The sequence below is a fragment of the Salmo salar genome, chromosome 06 (assembly GCF_965601325.2).
Source record: "Salmo salar chromosome 06, fSalSal1, whole genome shotgun sequence".
Taxonomy (NCBI): domain Eukaryota; kingdom Metazoa; phylum Chordata; class Actinopteri; order Salmoniformes; family Salmonidae; genus Salmo; species Salmo salar.
This window is the reverse complement of record NC_138296.1, coordinates 44,623,575-44,642,265: the sequence shown is the minus strand read 5'-3', so window position 1 is coordinate 44,642,265 and position 18,691 is coordinate 44,623,575. Positions and strand designations below refer to the sequence as shown.

Here is an 18,691-nt window from a genome sequence, read left to right as displayed (position 1 = left end):
TCCACCTGGCCGTGCTGCTGCTCCAGTTTCAACTGTTCTGCCTGCGGCTATGGAACCCTGACCTGTTCACCGGACGTGCTTGTTGCACCCTCGACAACTACTATGATTATTATTATTTGACCATGCTGGTCATTTATGAACATTTTACCATCTTGACCATGTTCTGTTATAATATCCACCCGGCACAGCCAGAAGAGGACTGGCCACCCCTCATAGCCTGGTTCCTCTCTGGGTTTCTTCCTAGGTTTTTGGCCTTTCTAGGGAGTTTTTCCTAGGGAGTTTTTCCTAGCCACCGTGCTTCTTTCACATGCATTGCTTGCTGTTTGGGGTTTTAGGCTGGGTTTCTGTACAGCACTTTGAGATATCAGCTGATGTACGAAGGGCTATATAAATAAATTTGATTTGATTTTGATTTGATTTTATTATCATGGCCGTAGTTCGATTACAGCATATTGGATGACTGTCATTCATATTCCCTTTCACCCAGCTCAAAGTAACATCAATAGGTTTAGGCTACTACATGATACTCAAATTTGTCCTATACCAATCAAGAGATTGCTACAACCTATAGCCTAGAAATGAAAGTTTATACCGTAGGTGTACAGGTCGAGAGACAAATTGGAGTGATCAAGGTGACAGGCACATTCAATACCGCCTTGCACACTCTTGCCTGCATCTAGCTGATCTGGGGTGTAATCTTTAGTCCAAACAGTTGCAAAACGTTTCGAAAGTTTCTATTGGACAAATTCAGGTAGGTCCCGCCCCATTTCGTTTCGTTTAAGACACATTTTGCAACATAATCGTCAGAATGAATACACCCCTGATCACCCACACACACAGTTCAATTTCATAGCAGCCACATAGAGCATTATGACTTTACTTGTTGTAAAATTCCTTCTCACATCTACAAGCTTTCCTCCTCTCACCTTTTCCCTTCACTTGTGGACTTCAGTACACAACACAACAGCTATCTGTGACTAGGCACAAAAACCTCTCCATGCCAAACCTTCACACCATAACCACTAACCGCTACACAACCTACATCGTCACCATATTATGGTTATAGTAAAACAAAACAAAATGGAACCAACACATTAGTAAACCCACAATCCAATCCCAAGTGTACAATCACGCATTACACTGTACAGCAAGTAGTTTAGCAGGTAAACCCGCGGGCCCCGGTGTCAATACATTTATAAAACCAAAAGCTTACATTGACTTGGAGGAGTTGCAGTGTTGGATAGCCTTAGCCAGCTAGCTAACATAAATAGCATTCCTCTCTGTTTGAGTCAGGTTCTTTGGGTAGGCTAAATTAGCTGCAATAGCTAAGTGAAAGGTAGACTAAGATTAATTAAAAATAAAATTAAAAATAGCTAGCTCTCTCTCTCTCTCTCTATGCTGCTTCAACTATTGCCTTTCTCTCTTTGAGTCAACTACTCACTACACTTTATGCACTGCAGTGCTGGCTAGCTGTAGCTTATGCTTTCAGTACTAAATTAATTATCAGATCCTTTGGATGGAAAACGTGTAAGTTCTTACTGCAAGAGCTCTGATAGGTTGGAGGATGTCCTCCAGGTGTAGTCCAAATTATTATTATTATTATTATTTATTTTTTATTTCACCTTTATTTAACCAGGTAGGCTAGTTGAGAACAAGTTCTCATTTGCATCTGCGACCTGCCAAGATAAAGAAAAGCAGTTCGACACATACAACAACACAGAGTTACACATGGAATAAAAAAACATACAATCAATAATACAGTAGAAAAATCTATATACAGCATGTGCAAATGAGGTAGGATAAGAGAGGTAAGGGCAGACAGGTCTGGAGGGAACCAAGTGCTATATCTATTCCTAGTTCTACATTTTTTTGAATGGAGCGTGCTTATTTAAGAATAACCAGGCATCCTCTGCAGACGGGATGAGGTCAATGTCATTCCAGGATACCCCGGCCAGGTCAATTAGAAAGGCCTGTTCGCAGAAGTGTTATAGGGAGCGTTTGACAGTGATGAGGGGTGGTCGTTTGACCGCAGACCCATTAAGGATGCAGGCAATGAGGCAGTGATCGTTGAGTTCTTGGTTGAGAACAGCTGTGGTGTATTTGGAGGGCGAGTTAGTTAGGATGATATCTATGAGGGTGCCCGTGTTTACGGATTTGGGGTTGTACCTGGTAGGTTCATTGATAATTTGTGTGAGATTGAGGGCATCAAGCTTAGATTGTAGGATGGCCAGGGTGTTAAGGATGTCCCCGTTTAGGTCACCTAGCAGCACGAGTTCAGAAGATAGATGGGGGGCAATCAATTCACATATGGTGTCCAGGGCACAGCTGGGGGCAGAGGGTGGTCTATAGCAAGCGGCAACAGTGAGAGACTTGTTTCCGGAAAGGTACATTTTTAGAAGTAGAAGCTTGAATTGTTTTAGTACAGACCTTGATAATAAGATAGAACTCTGCAGGCTATCTCTGCAGTAGATTGCAACACCGCCCCCTTTGGCTGTTCTATCTTGGCGGAAAATGTTATAGTTAGGGATGGAAATTTCAGCGTTTTTGGTGGTTTTCCTTAGCTAGGATTCAGACACGGCTAAGACATCCTAGGCATTGAGAAATGAAGAGAGATATAGTCTCTAGAGACTTTTAAACCAGGTGATGTCATCGCACATGTGGGAGGTGGAACAACATGGTTGGTTAAGGTTAAGGCATATTGAGCAGGGCTATAGGCTCTACAGTGAAATAAGACAGTACTCACTAACCAGGACAGTAATGGACAAGGCATATTGATATTGATATTAGGGAGAGGCATGCGTAGCCAAGTGATCGTATGGGTCCAGTGAGTGGTTGGGCTGGCTGGGGACACGGCGATTCAGACAGTTAGCAGGCCGGTGCTAGCAAGCTAGCAGTTAGCAGGCTGGGGCTAGCAAGCTAGCATATAGGCCTTAGAGGGACGTCGCGATGGGGGAAAAGTCTGTTTTTGCCTCCTCGTGCAGTAACGTCGATAGACCAGTCGTGGAATTTGTAGGGTTCCAAGTATCAGAGGGGTCCAAGTCCAATTGGCAAAATTGGCATCGTGGTCCAAGAAACTGGCCGGTGGATCAGCTAACAGTCCAATATGCTATAGATAGCTAGCAGGCGGCGGTTAGCAAAATGGGCCTTCAGGGGACGTCGCGCCTGAGGGACCTGTTGGGATCCTCGGGCATTGTGTAAGTCTATGGAATGGGGTGAGAACCACGAGGCTCCTAGGTTTTGAATTATTGAAGTCAATGTACCCAATGAATTCGCCAGACATAGGCTATTTCTTTTACACAACAACGTGTAACTGTGACTAAACTGGCCATTGTTTTATTAGAAAAAATATAGCCCTTTATAATGTCCACTTATGTACATATGCTGTTTATAGCATCTTAACGTTTTTAAACAAAATAGATAAAGAATTTGTCCAGCCTTTGCTGCTACGCTTGCAGATATGCATAATATAACACCTTATAGTTGCATTGTATTGACATTCCCAGCCTTATTTACAGTCGTCCGTTTTTTTGTTCAAAATATCAAGTCATTGAAACTGAAACACTGCATCCCGAATGGGTGGCGGCAGCAAACAATGTACTAGGCCAGCCATAATTTACAACCTGATCAAAATATTATTTGGACTACCAAGAAATGTATTGGTGAATTATATTAATCATGCATTGAACTGCATCAATCTATTCTGCCAACAATGCCTTACTGTACAACATGGAATTTTGAGTCAAATATAACCTATTTTTAAAACCTCTTATAAAGTTGGTTTTGAAGCATAAACTGGGAATTTGATATGTTTTACTGATATTATGATTGTCCGTTTGTTTCATATCTGCAAAGTAGTTCAAATGCTGTCAGGTCCAGTTTAAATACTTCAAAATCAAATAATTATACAGTAGTTGGTTCTCTGAGCTTGACACCAATTAGCACAAAGGAAAAATGTGACATGTAATTGTTTTTTTTCTATGTGCCAGAATTGAATTTGTGCCTCTTTTTCCAAGAAGGATCATAGTGATTGTATCATATGTTATCGCAGAATAAAGAGTAGATAAACTAAACATTGGGGCCATTAGGGTGTCTTCACTTGTTCTCCTATCTCTGGTGGTTTAGTCATCAATGAAAGTTTTGTTTACAATATTTCATGGTATTGTGTAAAAAACTATTATAAAAATGTGAATACTGAATGTGTTATGATGAGAAGGAATTCAAGAAAACAGCCAACTGACCTAGAAACATATTTAAATACATTTTATTTGCAATGTCCAGCAATGCAATATGGTATGAAACAACAGATTTACAGTGTGTTTTCTTTTATCTTTCAGTATGTTTATCTAGTGTCATCTTTACAGTACAACCAATAAATATATAGAGCACTTCCTAAATAGCACTGAGCCATAAAAATGCATTAACATTTTAACCAGTAGAAATAAGTATAAGTACAACGTTTTTCCTGAATAGCAAATTGTATGCAGTGATACTAATGCATTTTGAAAAGTCCTTTATACAAGTCCCTCACTTCAGTCAACCTCTTCAATGGTTGGGCCTTGGGAGCTGGCACCAGAGCTGGTCCGTGCCTGATCTCCACAGCAACCTGTGGGCATCCCTCCCTGCTGGTACAGCTTGGTAATTATAGGCTGGCATACTTTCTCCAGCTCCTTTAGCTGATGCTCATACTCCTCTTTGTCACCCAGCTGGTTGTTCTCCAACCAGGAAATGGTCTGGTCGCACCTGTCCACCACTTTCTTTTTGTCCTCCTCGCTGATCTTGCCTTTCATGTTGTCGTCCTCCACGCTGCTCTTCATATTGAAGGCGTACGACTCCAGGGAGTTCTTGGCTGCTATCTTCTCCCTCTGTGCTTCATCCTCAGCTTTGTATTTGTCAGCGTCCTGCACCATCCTCTCAATATCCTCTTTGCTGAGCCGGCCCTTGTCGTTGGTGATGGTGATCTTGTTCTCTTTGCCCGTACTCTTGTCCACCGCTGATACGTTCAGAATGCCGTTGGCGTCGATGTCAAAGGTCACCTCGATCTGAGGGACTCCTCGTGGGGCAGGGGGGATCCCAGAGAGCTCAAACTTCCCCAGGAGGTTGTTGTCCTTGGTCATGGCTCTCTCTCCCTCATAGACCTGGATCATGACCCCGGGCTGGTTGTCGGAGTAAGTGGTGAAGGTCTGGGTCTGTTTGGATGGGATGGTGGTGTTGCGTTTGATCAGGGCGGTCATGACCCCTCCGGCGGTTTCGATGCCCAGGGACAGGGGAGCCACATCCAGCAGCAGCAGGTCCTGGACGTTCTCAGACTTGTCGCCAGACAAGATGGCCGCCTGGATGGCAGCGCCGTAGGCCACCGCCTCGTCTGGGTTGATGCTCTTGTTTAGCTCTCGGCCGTTGAAAAAGTCCTGCAGGAGCTTCTGGACCTTGGGGATCCGGGTGGAGCCTCCGACCAGGACGACGTCGTGGATTTGGGCCTTGTCCATCTTGGCATCCCCGAGGGCTTTCTCCACAGGCTCCAGGGTTCCCCTGAAGAGGTCGGAACACATCTCCTCAAAACGAGCCCTGGTGATGGAGGTGTAGAAGTCGATGCCCTCAAAGAGGGAGTCAATCTCAATGCTGGCCTGGGAGCTGGAGGACAGTGTTCTCTTGGCCCTCTCGCAGGCTGTCCTCAGCCTCCTCAGAGCCCGCTTGTTCTGGCTGATGTCCTTCTTGTGTTTCCTCTTGAACTCCTCCACAAAGTGACTAACCAGGCGGTTGTCAAAGTCCTCCCCGCCCAGGTGAGTGTCTCCAGCCGTGGCCTTCACCTCAAAGATCCCATCCTCGATGGTCAGGATGGACACGTCAAAGGTGCCCCCACCCAGGTCAAAAATCAGGACGTTGCGTTCCCTGGACATGCCTTTGTCCATGCCGTAGGCGATGGCTGCCGCAGTGGGCTCGTTGATGATTCTCAGCACATTCAGCCCAGCGATCACTCCAGCGTCCTTAGTGGCCTGTCTCTGTGAATCGTTGAAGTAGGCAGGGACTGTGATGACTGCATTGGACACCTTCTGGCCCAGGTAAGCCTCAGCGATCTCCCTCATCTTCACCAGGACCATGGAGGAGATCTCCTCTGGGTTGAAGGATTTGTTCTCACCTTTGTAATCTACCTGAACTTTAGGCTTTCCTCCGTCGCTGACCACCTTGAAGGGCCAGTGCTTCATGTCGGCTTGCACGACCTGATCGTTGAACTTTCGGCCAATCAGGCGTTTGGCGTCAAAAACGGTGTTGTTGGGGTTCATGGCCACCTGGTTCTTTGCTGCGTCTCCGATGAGTCTCTCGGTGTCTGTGAAGGCCACATAGCTGGGTGTGGTCCTGTTGCCCTGGTCGTTGGCGATGATCTCCACTTTGCCATGCTGGAACACCCCCACACAGGAGTAGGTGGTGCCCAGGTCAATGCCGATAGACGGGCCTTTAGCTGATGACATCTTGATGGTTTGGAGTTAGTTGCCTACAAATTAATGAAATAATATTTTAGAAATTGATATTATTCTACGAAAACCTAGCTGCAAGTAATGTCAATCTCCACCAACAGAGATTTCAACCTAAATATACTTGAATAACAACCTGACCTGGGTTCAAATACATGCGTATTTAAGTATTTGTAATTCTGATTTTCTATGTATTTGAATATTTTCAAATAATGTAGCCACTTCTATTTAAAGTATTTGAAAGTATTTTCTAATAATAAAAATAAAAAAATACTATGTGAAACTATTTTCAAATACTTGTCTCCAAATACATCTCAAATGCAACTAGAAACAAACAGTCCTGGGTTGAAATGAATGGAATATTTACATATTTTAATTTTAAAATACACTTGTCTGTGTATTTCAGTATTTTCAAATACATGGTAATACTTTCCAAATGTATTTCCAAACACATTCCAATATTCAACTACTTATATTTCAAAATGTACTGGTATTTTAATGTCCTTGAAAAACAATAATAAGCATTTGAACCCAGGTCTGAAAACAACACTGTTGTCAATGTTTGTGTTATATTAGTGTTTTATATATATATATATATATATATATATATATATATATATATATATATATATATATATATATATATATATATATATATATATATATATTAGTGTTATACACTAATACTGGCCAGGCACATATTCAGTGGGGTTTAACAAAGACAATGGCAGACACAATCATTTCTGCTAATCTATTACATAGAAACTCTTTTCACAACAGGCCTACATTTTTTTCTATGAACACTCCTGAATAATATTGTGTTATCTTCACAGAATTAGAGCAGATTTTCTTAAAATGAAGAAATAAGTATTTATAATAAAATAATAATATGCTACAAAAAAAGGAATGTAGGCCTAGTCTGTCCAATTAAATAACATAATAAATGTTATTATAATATTCTATCTTTAGAATATTATTTCTTCATTAGATAACCAAATATTCTGGCATAATGTTACAGCTAAATCGGCTATGTCCACACAACCAACATAGCATCATTTTTTATTCTATCAAGTTCATAACTCACAGCCATTATGAAAATAGGGTACTGAATTAATTTCCCTTTACTTACAGTTTATGAATGTAGAGGTCTGTTGAAAGTGTCTCTTCTCTTTTCTTGCTTTCTTTCTCGTTGAGTCGATGTTTGAATCTGAATGTACTTCACCAGAATATATACCATCCCCATTGCCTAAAAAATATCACTCATGATTTCTAGCCATTTCTCGAACTTTCCGACTACATTGCTCATGAGAGCGCAGCAATCCTGTGCAATGACGCAGGCTGCGAGGCGTATGCATTGGAAGCACAGCAAATGAAAGTTCTCGTTCTTCCAGAGCGTTCGGGAGGCGCGGAGAACTGTCCAGAACGCACACACACAGCACACTAATAGTGAAACCATTATTTGTATTGATTAAAACGATCAAAAACCGTTAATGATTCAAATTTACACACAAATGAAACAGCATCCGGTTCAACCTTATTCAGTCGACATTTCAGTCTATAGGCTACACTGCAGTTCCTCAACAGTTCACGAGATGTCAGTCTATAAACATTTTCTCACTAATGAATAATAGACATGTATTGTAAGAGAATTGAGTGCCTACTGCACAGGTGGTATGTGCAACTCACCACAAGTTAATGTGCCTCCTGGGAAGATCATTTTTTTCTATTAAAGCCAGAATATTTAAGCTATCCAGTATTAATTGTTAAATGAAAGACAAATGATGAACACGCCGGCTAATCCTTCTCTATTGTATTCTAGTCAATGCTATTCTGTTCTATACCATTCTAGTCTAGCCTTTTCATTACTGATGGTCTATCAGTTCACATTTGCTTACCATCATGGGGATATCTTGTTCATGCTAAGCAAATGTGAACTGCTTGTGACATTCTCCTGTGAATTTTAATTACAAAAAACACAAATGGTAGCTAAAGTATTTGCTAATATACATTGCATTCGGAAAGTATTCAGACCCCTTGACTTTTTCCACATTTTATTACTTTACAGCCTTATTCGAAAAATGTATGAAATTATTATTTTTCATCATCAATCAACACACAATACCTCATAATGACAAAGCAAAAACAGTTTTTTTTAAATTGTTGCATATTTATTCAAAATAAAAACAGAAATACCTTATTTATTCAGCCCTATTCAGCCCTGGATACTTATGAGAGTAGATGTGCTCCAAGATTCCCTCTGGTGGTCCAAATGAGCATTAATGGCAACAAAGGCTGACAGTAAAATACTATGATTTCACGCACTTTAAGTTGCCTTACCATACCGCACAGCACCGCAGTACAATGCAACTACTAAATGAGGACACACTTCACACTATATACGCAGCAGGGCCGGTTGGTGCCGTTCAAGATTATGGAGGCGCCCCCCCCCCCCCTTGGGTTGTGCTGTGGCGGAGATCTTTGTGGGCTATACTCGGCCTTGTCTTTGGACGGTAAGCAGGTAGTTGGAGACATCCCTCTAGTGGTGTGGGGGCTGTGCTTTGGCAAAGTTGGTGGGGTTATATCCTGCCTGTTTGGCCCTGTCCGGGGGTATCATCGGATGGGGCCACAGTGTCTTCTGATCCCTCCTGTCTCAGCCTCCAGTATTTATGCTGCAGTAGTTTATGTGTCGGGGGGCTAGGGTCAGTCTGTTACATCTGGAGTATTTCTCTTGTCTTATCCGGTGTCCTGTGTGAATTTAAATATGCTCTCTCTAATTCTCTCTTTCTCTCTGTCTTTCTTTCTCTCTCTCGGAGGACCTGAGCCCTAGGACCATGCCTCAGGACTACCTGGCATGATGACTCCTTGCTGTCCCCAGTCCACCTGGCCGTGCTGCTGCTCCAGTTTCAACTGTTCTGCCTGCGGCTATGGAACCCTGACCTGTTCACCGGACGTGCTTGTTGCACCCTCGACAACTACTATGATTATTATTATTTGACCATGCTGGTCATTTATGAACATTTTACCATCTTGACCATGTTCTGTTATAATATCCACCCGGCACAGCCAGAAGAGGACTGGCCACCCCTCATAGCCTGGTTCCTCTCTGGGTTTCTTCCTAGGTTTTTGGCCTTTCTAGGGAGTTTTTCCTAGGGAGTTTTTCCTAGCCACCGTGCTTCTTTCACATGCATTGCTTGCTGTTTGGGGTTTTAGGCTGGGTTTCTGTACAGCACTTTGAGATATCAGCTGATGTACGAAGGGCTATATAAATAAATTTGATTTGATTTTGATTTGATTTTATTATCATGGCCGTAGTTCGATTACAGCATATTGGATGACTGTCATTCATATTCCCTTTCACCCAGCTCAAAGTAACATCAATAGGTTTAGGCTACTACATGATACTCAAATTTGTCCTATACCAATCAAGAGATTGCTACAACCTATAGCCTAGAAATGAAAGTTTATACCGTAGGTGTACAGGTCGAGAGACAAATTGGAGTGATCAAGGTGACAGGCACATTCAATACCGCCTTGCACACTCTTGCCTGCATCTAGCTGATCTGGGGTGTAATCTTTAGTCCAAACAGTTGCAAAACGTTTCGAAAGTTTCTATTGGACAAATTCAGGTAGGTCCCGCCCCATTTCGTTTCGTTTAAGACACATTTTGCAACATAATCGTCAGAATGAATACACCCCTGATCACCCACACACACAGTTCAATTTCATAGCAGCCACATAGAGCATTATGACTTTACTTGTTGTAAAATTCCTTCTCACATCTACAAGCTTTCCTCCTCTCACCTTTTCCCTTCACTTGTGGACTTCAGTACACAACACAACAGCTATCTGTGACTAGGCACAAAAACCTCTCCATGCCAAACCTTCACACCATAACCACTAACCGCTACACAACCTACATCGTCACCATATTATGGTTATAGTAAAACAAAACAAAATGGAACCAACACATTAGTAAACCCACAATCCAATCCCAAGTGTACAATCACGCATTACACTGTACAGCAAGTAGTTTAGCAGGTAAACCCGCGGGCCCCGGTGTCAATACATTTATAAAACCAAAAGCTTACATTGACTTGGAGGAGTTGCAGTGTTGGATAGCCTTAGCCAGCTAGCTAACATAAATAGCATTCCTCTCTGTTTGAGTCAGGTTCTTTGGGTAGGCTAAATTAGCTGCAATAGCTAAGTGAAAGGTAGACTAAGATTAATTAAAAATAAAATTAAAAATAGCTAGCTCTCTCTCTCTCTCTCTATGCTGCTTCAACTATTGCCTTTCTCTCTTTGAGTCAACTACTCACTACACTTTATGCACTGCAGTGCTGGCTAGCTGTAGCTTATGCTTTCAGTACTAAATTAATTATCAGATCCTTTGGATGGAAAACGTGTAAGTTCTTACTGCAAGAGCTCTGATAGGTTGGAGGATGTCCTCCAGGTGTAGTCCAAATTATTATTATTATTATTATTTATTTTTTATTTCACCTTTATTTAACCAGGTAGGCTAGTTGAGAACAAGTTCTCATTTGCATCTGCGACCTGCCAAGATAAAGAAAAGCAGTTCGACACATACAACAACACAGAGTTACACATGGAATAAAAAAACATACAATCAATAATACAGTAGAAAAATCTATATACAGCATGTGCAAATGAGGTAGGATAAGAGAGGTAAGGGCAGACAGGTCTGGAGGGAACCAAGTGCTATATCTATTCCTAGTTCTACATTTTTTTGAATGGAGCGTGCTTATTTAAGAATAACCAGGCATCCTCTGCAGACGGGATGAGGTCAATGTCATTCCAGGATACCCCGGCCAGGTCAATTAGAAAGGCCTGTTCGCAGAAGTGTTATAGGGAGCGTTTGACAGTGATGAGGGGTGGTCGTTTGACCGCAGATCCATTAAGGATGCAGGCAATGAGGCAGTGATCGTTGAGTTCTTGGTTGAGAACAGCTGTGGTGTATTTGGAGGGCGAGTTAGTTAGGATGATATCTATGAGGGTGCCCGTGTTTACGGATTTGGGGTTGTACCTGGTAGGTTCATTGATAATTTGTGTGAGATTGAGGGCATCAAGCTTAGATTGTAGGATGGCCAGGGTGTTAAGGATGTCCCCGTTTAGGTCACCTAGCAGCACGAGTTCAGAAGATAGATGGGGGGCAATCAATTCACATATGGTGTCCAGGGCACAGCTGGGGGCAGAGGGTGGTCTATAGCAAGCGGCAACAGTGAGAGACTTGTTTCCGGAAAGGTACATTTTTAGAAGTAGAAGCTTGAATTGTTTTAGTACAGACCTTGATAATAAGATAGAACTCTGCAGGCTATCTCTGCAGTAGATTGCAACACCGCCCCCTTTGGCTGTTCTATCTTGGCGGAAAATGTTATAGTTAGGGATGGAAATTTCAGCGTTTTTGGTGGTTTTCCTTAGCTAGGATTCAGACACGGCTAAGACATCCTAGGCATTGAGAAATGAAGAGAGATATAGTCTCTAGAGACTTTTAAACCAGGTGATGTCATCGCACATGTGGGAGGTGGAACAACATGGTTGGTTAAGGTTAAGGCATATTGAGCAGGGCTATAGGCTCTACAGTGAAATAAGACAGTACTCACTAACCAGGACAGTAATGGACAAGGCATATTGATATTGATATTAGGGAGAGGCATGCGTAGCCAAGTGATCGTATGGGTCCAGTGAGTGGTTGGGCTGGCTGGGGACACGGCGATTCAGACAGTTAGCAGGCCGGTGCTAGCAAGCTAGCAGTTAGCAGGCTGGGGCTAGCAAGCTAGCATATAGGCCTTAGAGGGACGTCGCGATGGGGGAAAAGTCTGTTTTTGCCTCCTCGTGCAGTAACGTCGATAGACCAGTCGTGGAATTTGTAGGGTTCCAAGTATCAGAGGGGTCCAAGTCCAATTGGCAAAATTGGCATCGTGGTCCAAGAAACTGGCCGGTGGATCAGCTAACAGTCCAATATGCTATAGATAGCTAGCAGGCGGCGGTTAGCAAAATGGGCCTTCAGGGGACGTCGCGCCTGAGGGACCTGTTGGGATCCTCGGGCATTGTGTAAGTCTATGGAATGGGGTGAGAACCACGAGGCTCCTAGGTTTTGAATTATTGAAGTCAATGTACCCAATGAATTCGCCAGACATAGGCTATTTCTTTTACACAACAACGTGTAACTGTGACTAAACTGGCCATTGTTTTATTAGAAAAAATATAGCCCTTTATAATGTCCACTTATGTACATATGCTGTTTATAGCATCTTAACGTTTTTAAACAAAATAGATAAAGAATTTGTCCAGCCTTTGCTGCTACGCTTGCAGATATGCATAATATAACACCTTATAGTTGCATTGTATTGACATTCCCAGCCTTATTTACAGTCGTCCGTTTTTTTGTTCAAAATATCAAGTCATTGAAACTGAAACACTGCATCCCGAATGGGTGGCGGCAGCAAACAATGTACTAGGCCAGCCATAATTTACAACCTGATCAAAATATTATTTGGACTACCAAGAAATGTATTGGTGAATTATATTAATCATGCATTGAACTGCATCAATCTATTCTGCCAACAATGCCTTACTGTACAACATGGAATTTTGAGTCAAATAGAACCTATTTTTAAAACCTCTTATAAAGTTGGTTTTGAAGCATAAACTGGGAATTTGATATGTTTTACTGATATTATGATTGTCCGTTTGTTTCATATCTGCAAAGTAGTTCAAATGCTGTCAGGTCCAGTTTAAATACTTCAAAATCAAATAATTATACAGTAGTTGGTTCTCTGAGCTTGACACCAATTAGCACAAAGGAAAAATGTGACATGTAATTGTTTTTTTTCTATGTGCCAGAATTGAATTTGTGCCTCTTTTTCCAAGAAGGATCATAGTGATTGTATCATATGTTATCGCAGAATAAAGAGTAGATAAACTAAACATTGGGGCCATTAGGGTGTCTTCACTTGTTCTCCTATCTCTGGTGGTTTAGTCATCAATGAAAGTTTTGTTTACAATATTTCATGGTATTGTGTAAAAAACTATTATAAAAATGTGAATACTGAATGCGTTATGATGAGAAGGAATTCAAGAAAACAGCCAACTGACCTAGAAACATATTTAAATACATTTTATTTGCAATGTCCAGCAATGCAATATGGTATGAAACAACAGATTTACAGTGTGTTTTCTTTTATCTTTCAGTATGTTTATCTAGTGTCATCTTTACAGTACAACCAATAAATATATAGAGCACTTCCGAAATAGCACTGAGCCATAAAAATGCATTAACATTTTAACCAGTAGAAATAAGTATAAGTACAACGTTTTTCCTGAATTGCAAATTGTATGCAGTGATACTAATGCATTTTGAAAAGTCCTTTATACAAGTCCCTCACTTCAGTCAACCTCTTCAATGGTTGGGCCTTGGGAGCTGGCACCAGAGCTGGTCCGTGCCTGATCTCCACAGCAACCTGTGGGCATCCCTCCCTGCTGGTACAGCTTGGTAATTATAGGCTGGCATACTTTCTCCAGCTCCTTTAGCTGATGCTCATACTCCTCTTTGTCACCCAGCTGGTTGTTCTCCAACCAGGAAATGGTCTGGTCGCACCTGTCCACCACTTTCTTTTTGTCCTCCTCGCTGATCTTGCCTTTCATGTTGTCGTCCTCCACGCTGCTCTTCATATTGAAGGCGTACGACTCCAGGGAGTTCTTGGCTGCTATCTTCTCCCTCTGTGCTTCATCCTCAGCTTTGTATTTGTCAGCGTCCTGCACCATCCTCTCAATATCCTCTTTGCTGAGCCGGCCCTTGTCGTTGGTGATGGTGATCTTGTTCTCTTTGCCCGTACTCTTGTCCACCGCTGATACGTTCAGAATGCCGTTGGCGTCGATGTCAAAGGTCACCTCGATCTGAGGGACTCCTCGTGGGGCAGGGGGGATCCCAGAGAGCTCAAACTTCCCCAGGAGGTTGTTGTCCTTGGTCATGGCTCTCTCTCCCTCATAGACCTGGATCATGACCCCGGGCTGGTTGTCGGAGTAAGTGGTGAAGGTCTGGGTCTGTTTGGATGGGATGGTGGTGTTGCGTTTGATCAGGGCGGTCATGACCCCTCCGGCGGTTTCGATGCCCAGGGACAGGGGAGCCACATCCAGCAGCAGCAGGTCCTGGACGTTCTCAGACTTGTCGCCAGACAAGATGGCCGCCTGGATGGCAGCGCCGTAGGCCACCGCCTCGTCTGGGTTGATGCTCTTGTTTAGCTCTCGGCCGTTGAAAAAGTCCTGCAGGAGCTTCTGGACCTTGGGGATCCGGGTGGAGCCTCCGACCAGGACGACGTCGTGGATTTGGGCCTTGTCCATCTTGGCATCCCCGAGGGCTTTCTCCACAGGCTCCAGGGTTCCCCTGAAGAGGTCGGAACACATCTCCTCAAAACGAGCCCTGGTGATGGAGGTGTAGAAGTCGATGCCCTCAAAGAGGGAGTCAATCTCAATGCTGGCCTGGGAGCTGGAGGACAGTGTTCTCTTGGCCCTCTCGCAGGCTGTCCTCAGCCTCCTCAGAGCCCGCTTGTTCTGGCTGATGTCCTTCTTGTGTTTCCTCTTGAACTCCTCCACAAAGTGACTAACCAGGCGGTTGTCAAAGTCCTCCCCGCCCAGGTGAGTGTCTCCAGCCGTGGCCTTCACCTCAAAGATCCCATCCTCGATGGTCAGGATGGACACGTCAAAGGTGCCCCCACCCAGGTCAAAAATCAGGACGTTGCGTTCTCTGGACATGCCTTTGTCCATGCCGTAGGCGATGGCTGCCGCAGTGGGCTCGTTGATGATTCTCAGCACATTCAGCCCAGCGATCACTCCAGCGTCCTTAGTGGCCTGTCTCTGTGAATCGTTGAAGTAGGCAGGGACTGTGATGACTGCATTGGACACCTTCTGGCCCAGGTAAGCCTCAGCGATCTCCCTCATCTTCACCAGGACCATGGAGGAGATCTCCTCTGGGTTGAAGGATTTGTTCTCACCTTTGTAATCTACCTGAACTTTAGGCTTTCCTCCGTCGCTGACCACCTTGAAGGGCCAGTGCTTCATGTCGGCTTGCACGACCTGATCGTTGAACTTTCGGCCAATCAGGCGTTTGGCGTCAAAAACGGTGTTGTTGGGGTTCATGGCCACCTGGTTCTTTGCTGCGTCTCCGATGAGTCTCTCGGTGTCTGTGAAGGCCACATAGCTGGGTGTGGTCCTGTTGCCCTGGTCGTTGGCGATGATCTCCACTTTGCCATGCTGGAACACCCCCACACAGGAGTAGGTGGTGCCCAGGTCAATGCCGATAGACGGGCCTTTAGCTGATGACATCTTGATGGTTTGGAGTTAGTTGCCTACAAATTAATGAAATAATATTTTAGAAATTGATATTATTCTACGAAAACCTAGCTGCAAGTAATGTCAATCTCCACCAACAGAGATTTCAACCTAAATATACTTGAATAACAACCTGACCTGGGTTCAAATACATGCGTATTTAAGTATTTGTAATTCTGATTTTCTATGTATTTGAATATTTTCAAATAATGTAGCCACTTCTATTTAAAGTATTTGAAAGTATTTTCTAATAATAAAAATAAAAAAATACTATGTGAAACTATTTTCAAATACTTGTCTCCAAATACATCTCAAATGCAACTAGAAACAAACAATCCTGGGTTGAAATGAATGGAATATTTACATATTTTAATTTTAAAATACACTTGTCTGTGTATTTCAGTATTTTCAAATACATGGTAATACTTTCCAAATGTATTTCCAAACACATTCCAATATTCAACTACTTATATTTCAAAATGTACTGGTATTTTAATGTCCTTGAAAAACAATAATAAGCATTTGAACCCAGGTCTGAAAACAACACTGTTGTCAATGTTTGTGTTATATTAGTGTTTTATATATATATATATATATATTAGTGTTATACACTAATACTGCCCAGGCACATATTCAGTGGGGTTTAACAAAGACAATGGCAGACACAATCATTTCTGTTAATCTATTACATAGAAACTCTTTTCACAACAGGCCTACATTTTTTTCTATGAACACTCCTGAATAATATTGTGTTATCTTCACAGAATTAGAGCAGATTTTCTTAAAATGAAGAAATAAGTATTTATAATAAAATAATAATATGCTACAAAAAAAGGAATGTAGGCCTAGTCTGTCCAATTAAATAACATAATACATGTTATTATAATATTCTATCTTTAGAATATTATTTCTTCATTAGATAACCAAATATTCTGGCATAATGTTACAGCTAAATCGGCTATGTCCACACAACCAACATAGCATCATTTTTTATTCTATCAAGTTCATAACTCACAGCCATTATGAAAATAGGGTACTGAATTAATTTCCCTTTACTTACAGTTTATGAATGTAGAGGTCTGTTGAAAGTGTCTCTTCTCTTTTCTTGCTTTCTTTCTCGTTGAGTCGATGTTTGAATCTGAATGTACTTCACCAGAATATATACCATCCCCATTGCCTAAAAAATATCACTCATGATTTCTAGCCATTTCTCGAACTTTCCGACTACATTGCTCATGAGAGCGCAGCAATCCTGTGCAATGACGCAGGCTGCGAGGCGTATGCATTGGAAGCACAGCAAATGAAAGTTCTCGTTCTTCCAGAGCGTTCGGGAGGCGCGGAGAACTGTCCAGAACGCACACACACAGCACACTAATAGTGAAACCATTATTTGTATTGATTAAAACGATCAAAAACCGTTAATGATTCAAATTTACACACAAATGAAACAGCATCCGGTTCAACCTTATTCAGTCGACATTTCAGTCTATAGGCTACACTGCAGTTCCTCAACAGTTCACGAGATGTCAGTCTATAAACATTTTCTCACTAATGAATAATAGACATGTATTGTAAGAGAATTGAGTGCCTACTGCACAGGTGGTATGTGCAACTCACCACAAGTTAATGTGCCTCCTGGGAAGATCATTTTTTTCTATTAAAGCCAGAATATTTAAGCTATCCAGTATTAATTGTTAAATGAAAGACAAATGATGAACACGCCGGCTAATCCTTCTCTATTGTATTCTAGTCAATGCTATTCTGTTCTATACCATTCTAGTCTAGCCTTTTCATTACTGATGGTCTATCAGTTCACATTTGCTTACCATCATGGGGATATCTTGTTCATGCTAAGCAAATGTGAACTGCTTGTGACATTCTCCTGTGAATTTTAATTACAAAAAACACAAATGGTAGCTAAAGTATTTGCTAATATACATTGCATTCGGAAAGTATTCAGACCCCTTGACTTTTTCCACATTTTATTACTTTACAGCCTTATTCGAAAAATGTATGAAATTATTATTTTTCATCATCAATCAACACACAATACCTCATAATGACAAAGCAAAAACAGTTTTTTTTAAATTGTTGCATATTTATTCAAAATAAAAACAGAAATACCTTATTTATTCAGCCCTATTCAGCCCTGGATACTTATGAGAGTAGATGTGCTCCAAGATTCCCTCTGGTGGTCCAAATGAGCATTAATGGCAACAAAGGCTGACAGTAAAATACTATGATTTCACGCACTTTAAGTTGCCTTACCATACCGCACAGCACCGCAGTACAATGCAACTACTAAATGAGGACACACTTCACACTATATACGCAGCAGGGCCGGTTGGTGCCGTTCAAGATTATGGAGGCGCCCCCCCCCCCCCTTGGGTTGTGCTGTGGCGGAGATCTTTGTGGGCTATACTCGGCCTTGTCTTTGGACGGTAAGTTGGTGGTTGGAGACATCCCTCTAGTGGTGTGGGGGCTGTGCTTTGGCAAAGTTGGTGGGGTTATATCCTGCCTGTTTGGCCCTGTCCGGGGGTATCATCGGATGGGGCCACAGTGTCTTCTGATCCCTCCTGTCTCAGCCTCCAGTATTTATGCTGCAGTAGTTTATGTGTCGGGGGGCTAGGGTCAGTCTGTTACATCTGGAGTATTTCTCTTGTCTTATCCGGTGTCCTGTGTGAATTTAAATATGCTCTCTCTAATTCTCTCTTTCTCTCTGTCTTTCTTTCTCTCTCTCGGAGGACCTGAGCCCTAGGACCATGCCTCAGGACTACCTGGCATGATGACTCCTTGCTGTCCCCAGTCCACCTGGCCGTGCTGCTGCTCCAGTTTCAACTGTTCTGCCTGCGGCTATGGAACCCTGACCTGTTCACCGG

General features: G+C 42.4%; 2 protein-coding genes across 2 annotated transcripts; both read right to left on the bottom strand.

Annotated features, from left to right (window-relative positions):
• Positions 1-4,245: 4,245 nt before the first annotated feature.
• On the bottom strand, positions 4,246-8,038 carry LOC106599929 (heat shock 70 kDa protein). Its single transcript, XM_045720588.2, has 2 exons — positions 7,597-8,038; positions 4,246-6,487 (listed from the first exon to the last, which is right to left on the bottom strand). The coding sequence occupies exon 2, from the start codon at positions 6,462-6,464 to the stop codon at positions 4,530-4,532; it is 1,935 nt and encodes a 644-aa protein (XP_045576544.1). The 5' UTR covers positions 6,465-6,487; positions 7,597-8,038; the 3' UTR covers positions 4,246-4,529.
• Positions 8,039-13,587: 5,549 nt separating this feature from the next.
• Positions 13,588-17,314, bottom strand: LOC106597682 (heat shock 70 kDa protein). The gene is made up of 2 exons (XM_045720592.2): positions 16,873-17,314; positions 13,588-15,829 (listed from the first exon to the last, which is right to left on the bottom strand). The coding sequence occupies exon 2, from the start codon at positions 15,804-15,806 to the stop codon at positions 13,872-13,874; it is 1,935 nt and encodes a 644-aa protein (XP_045576548.1). The 5' UTR covers positions 15,807-15,829; positions 16,873-17,314; the 3' UTR covers positions 13,588-13,871.
• Between the last annotated feature and the right edge of the window lie 1,377 nt (positions 17,315-18,691).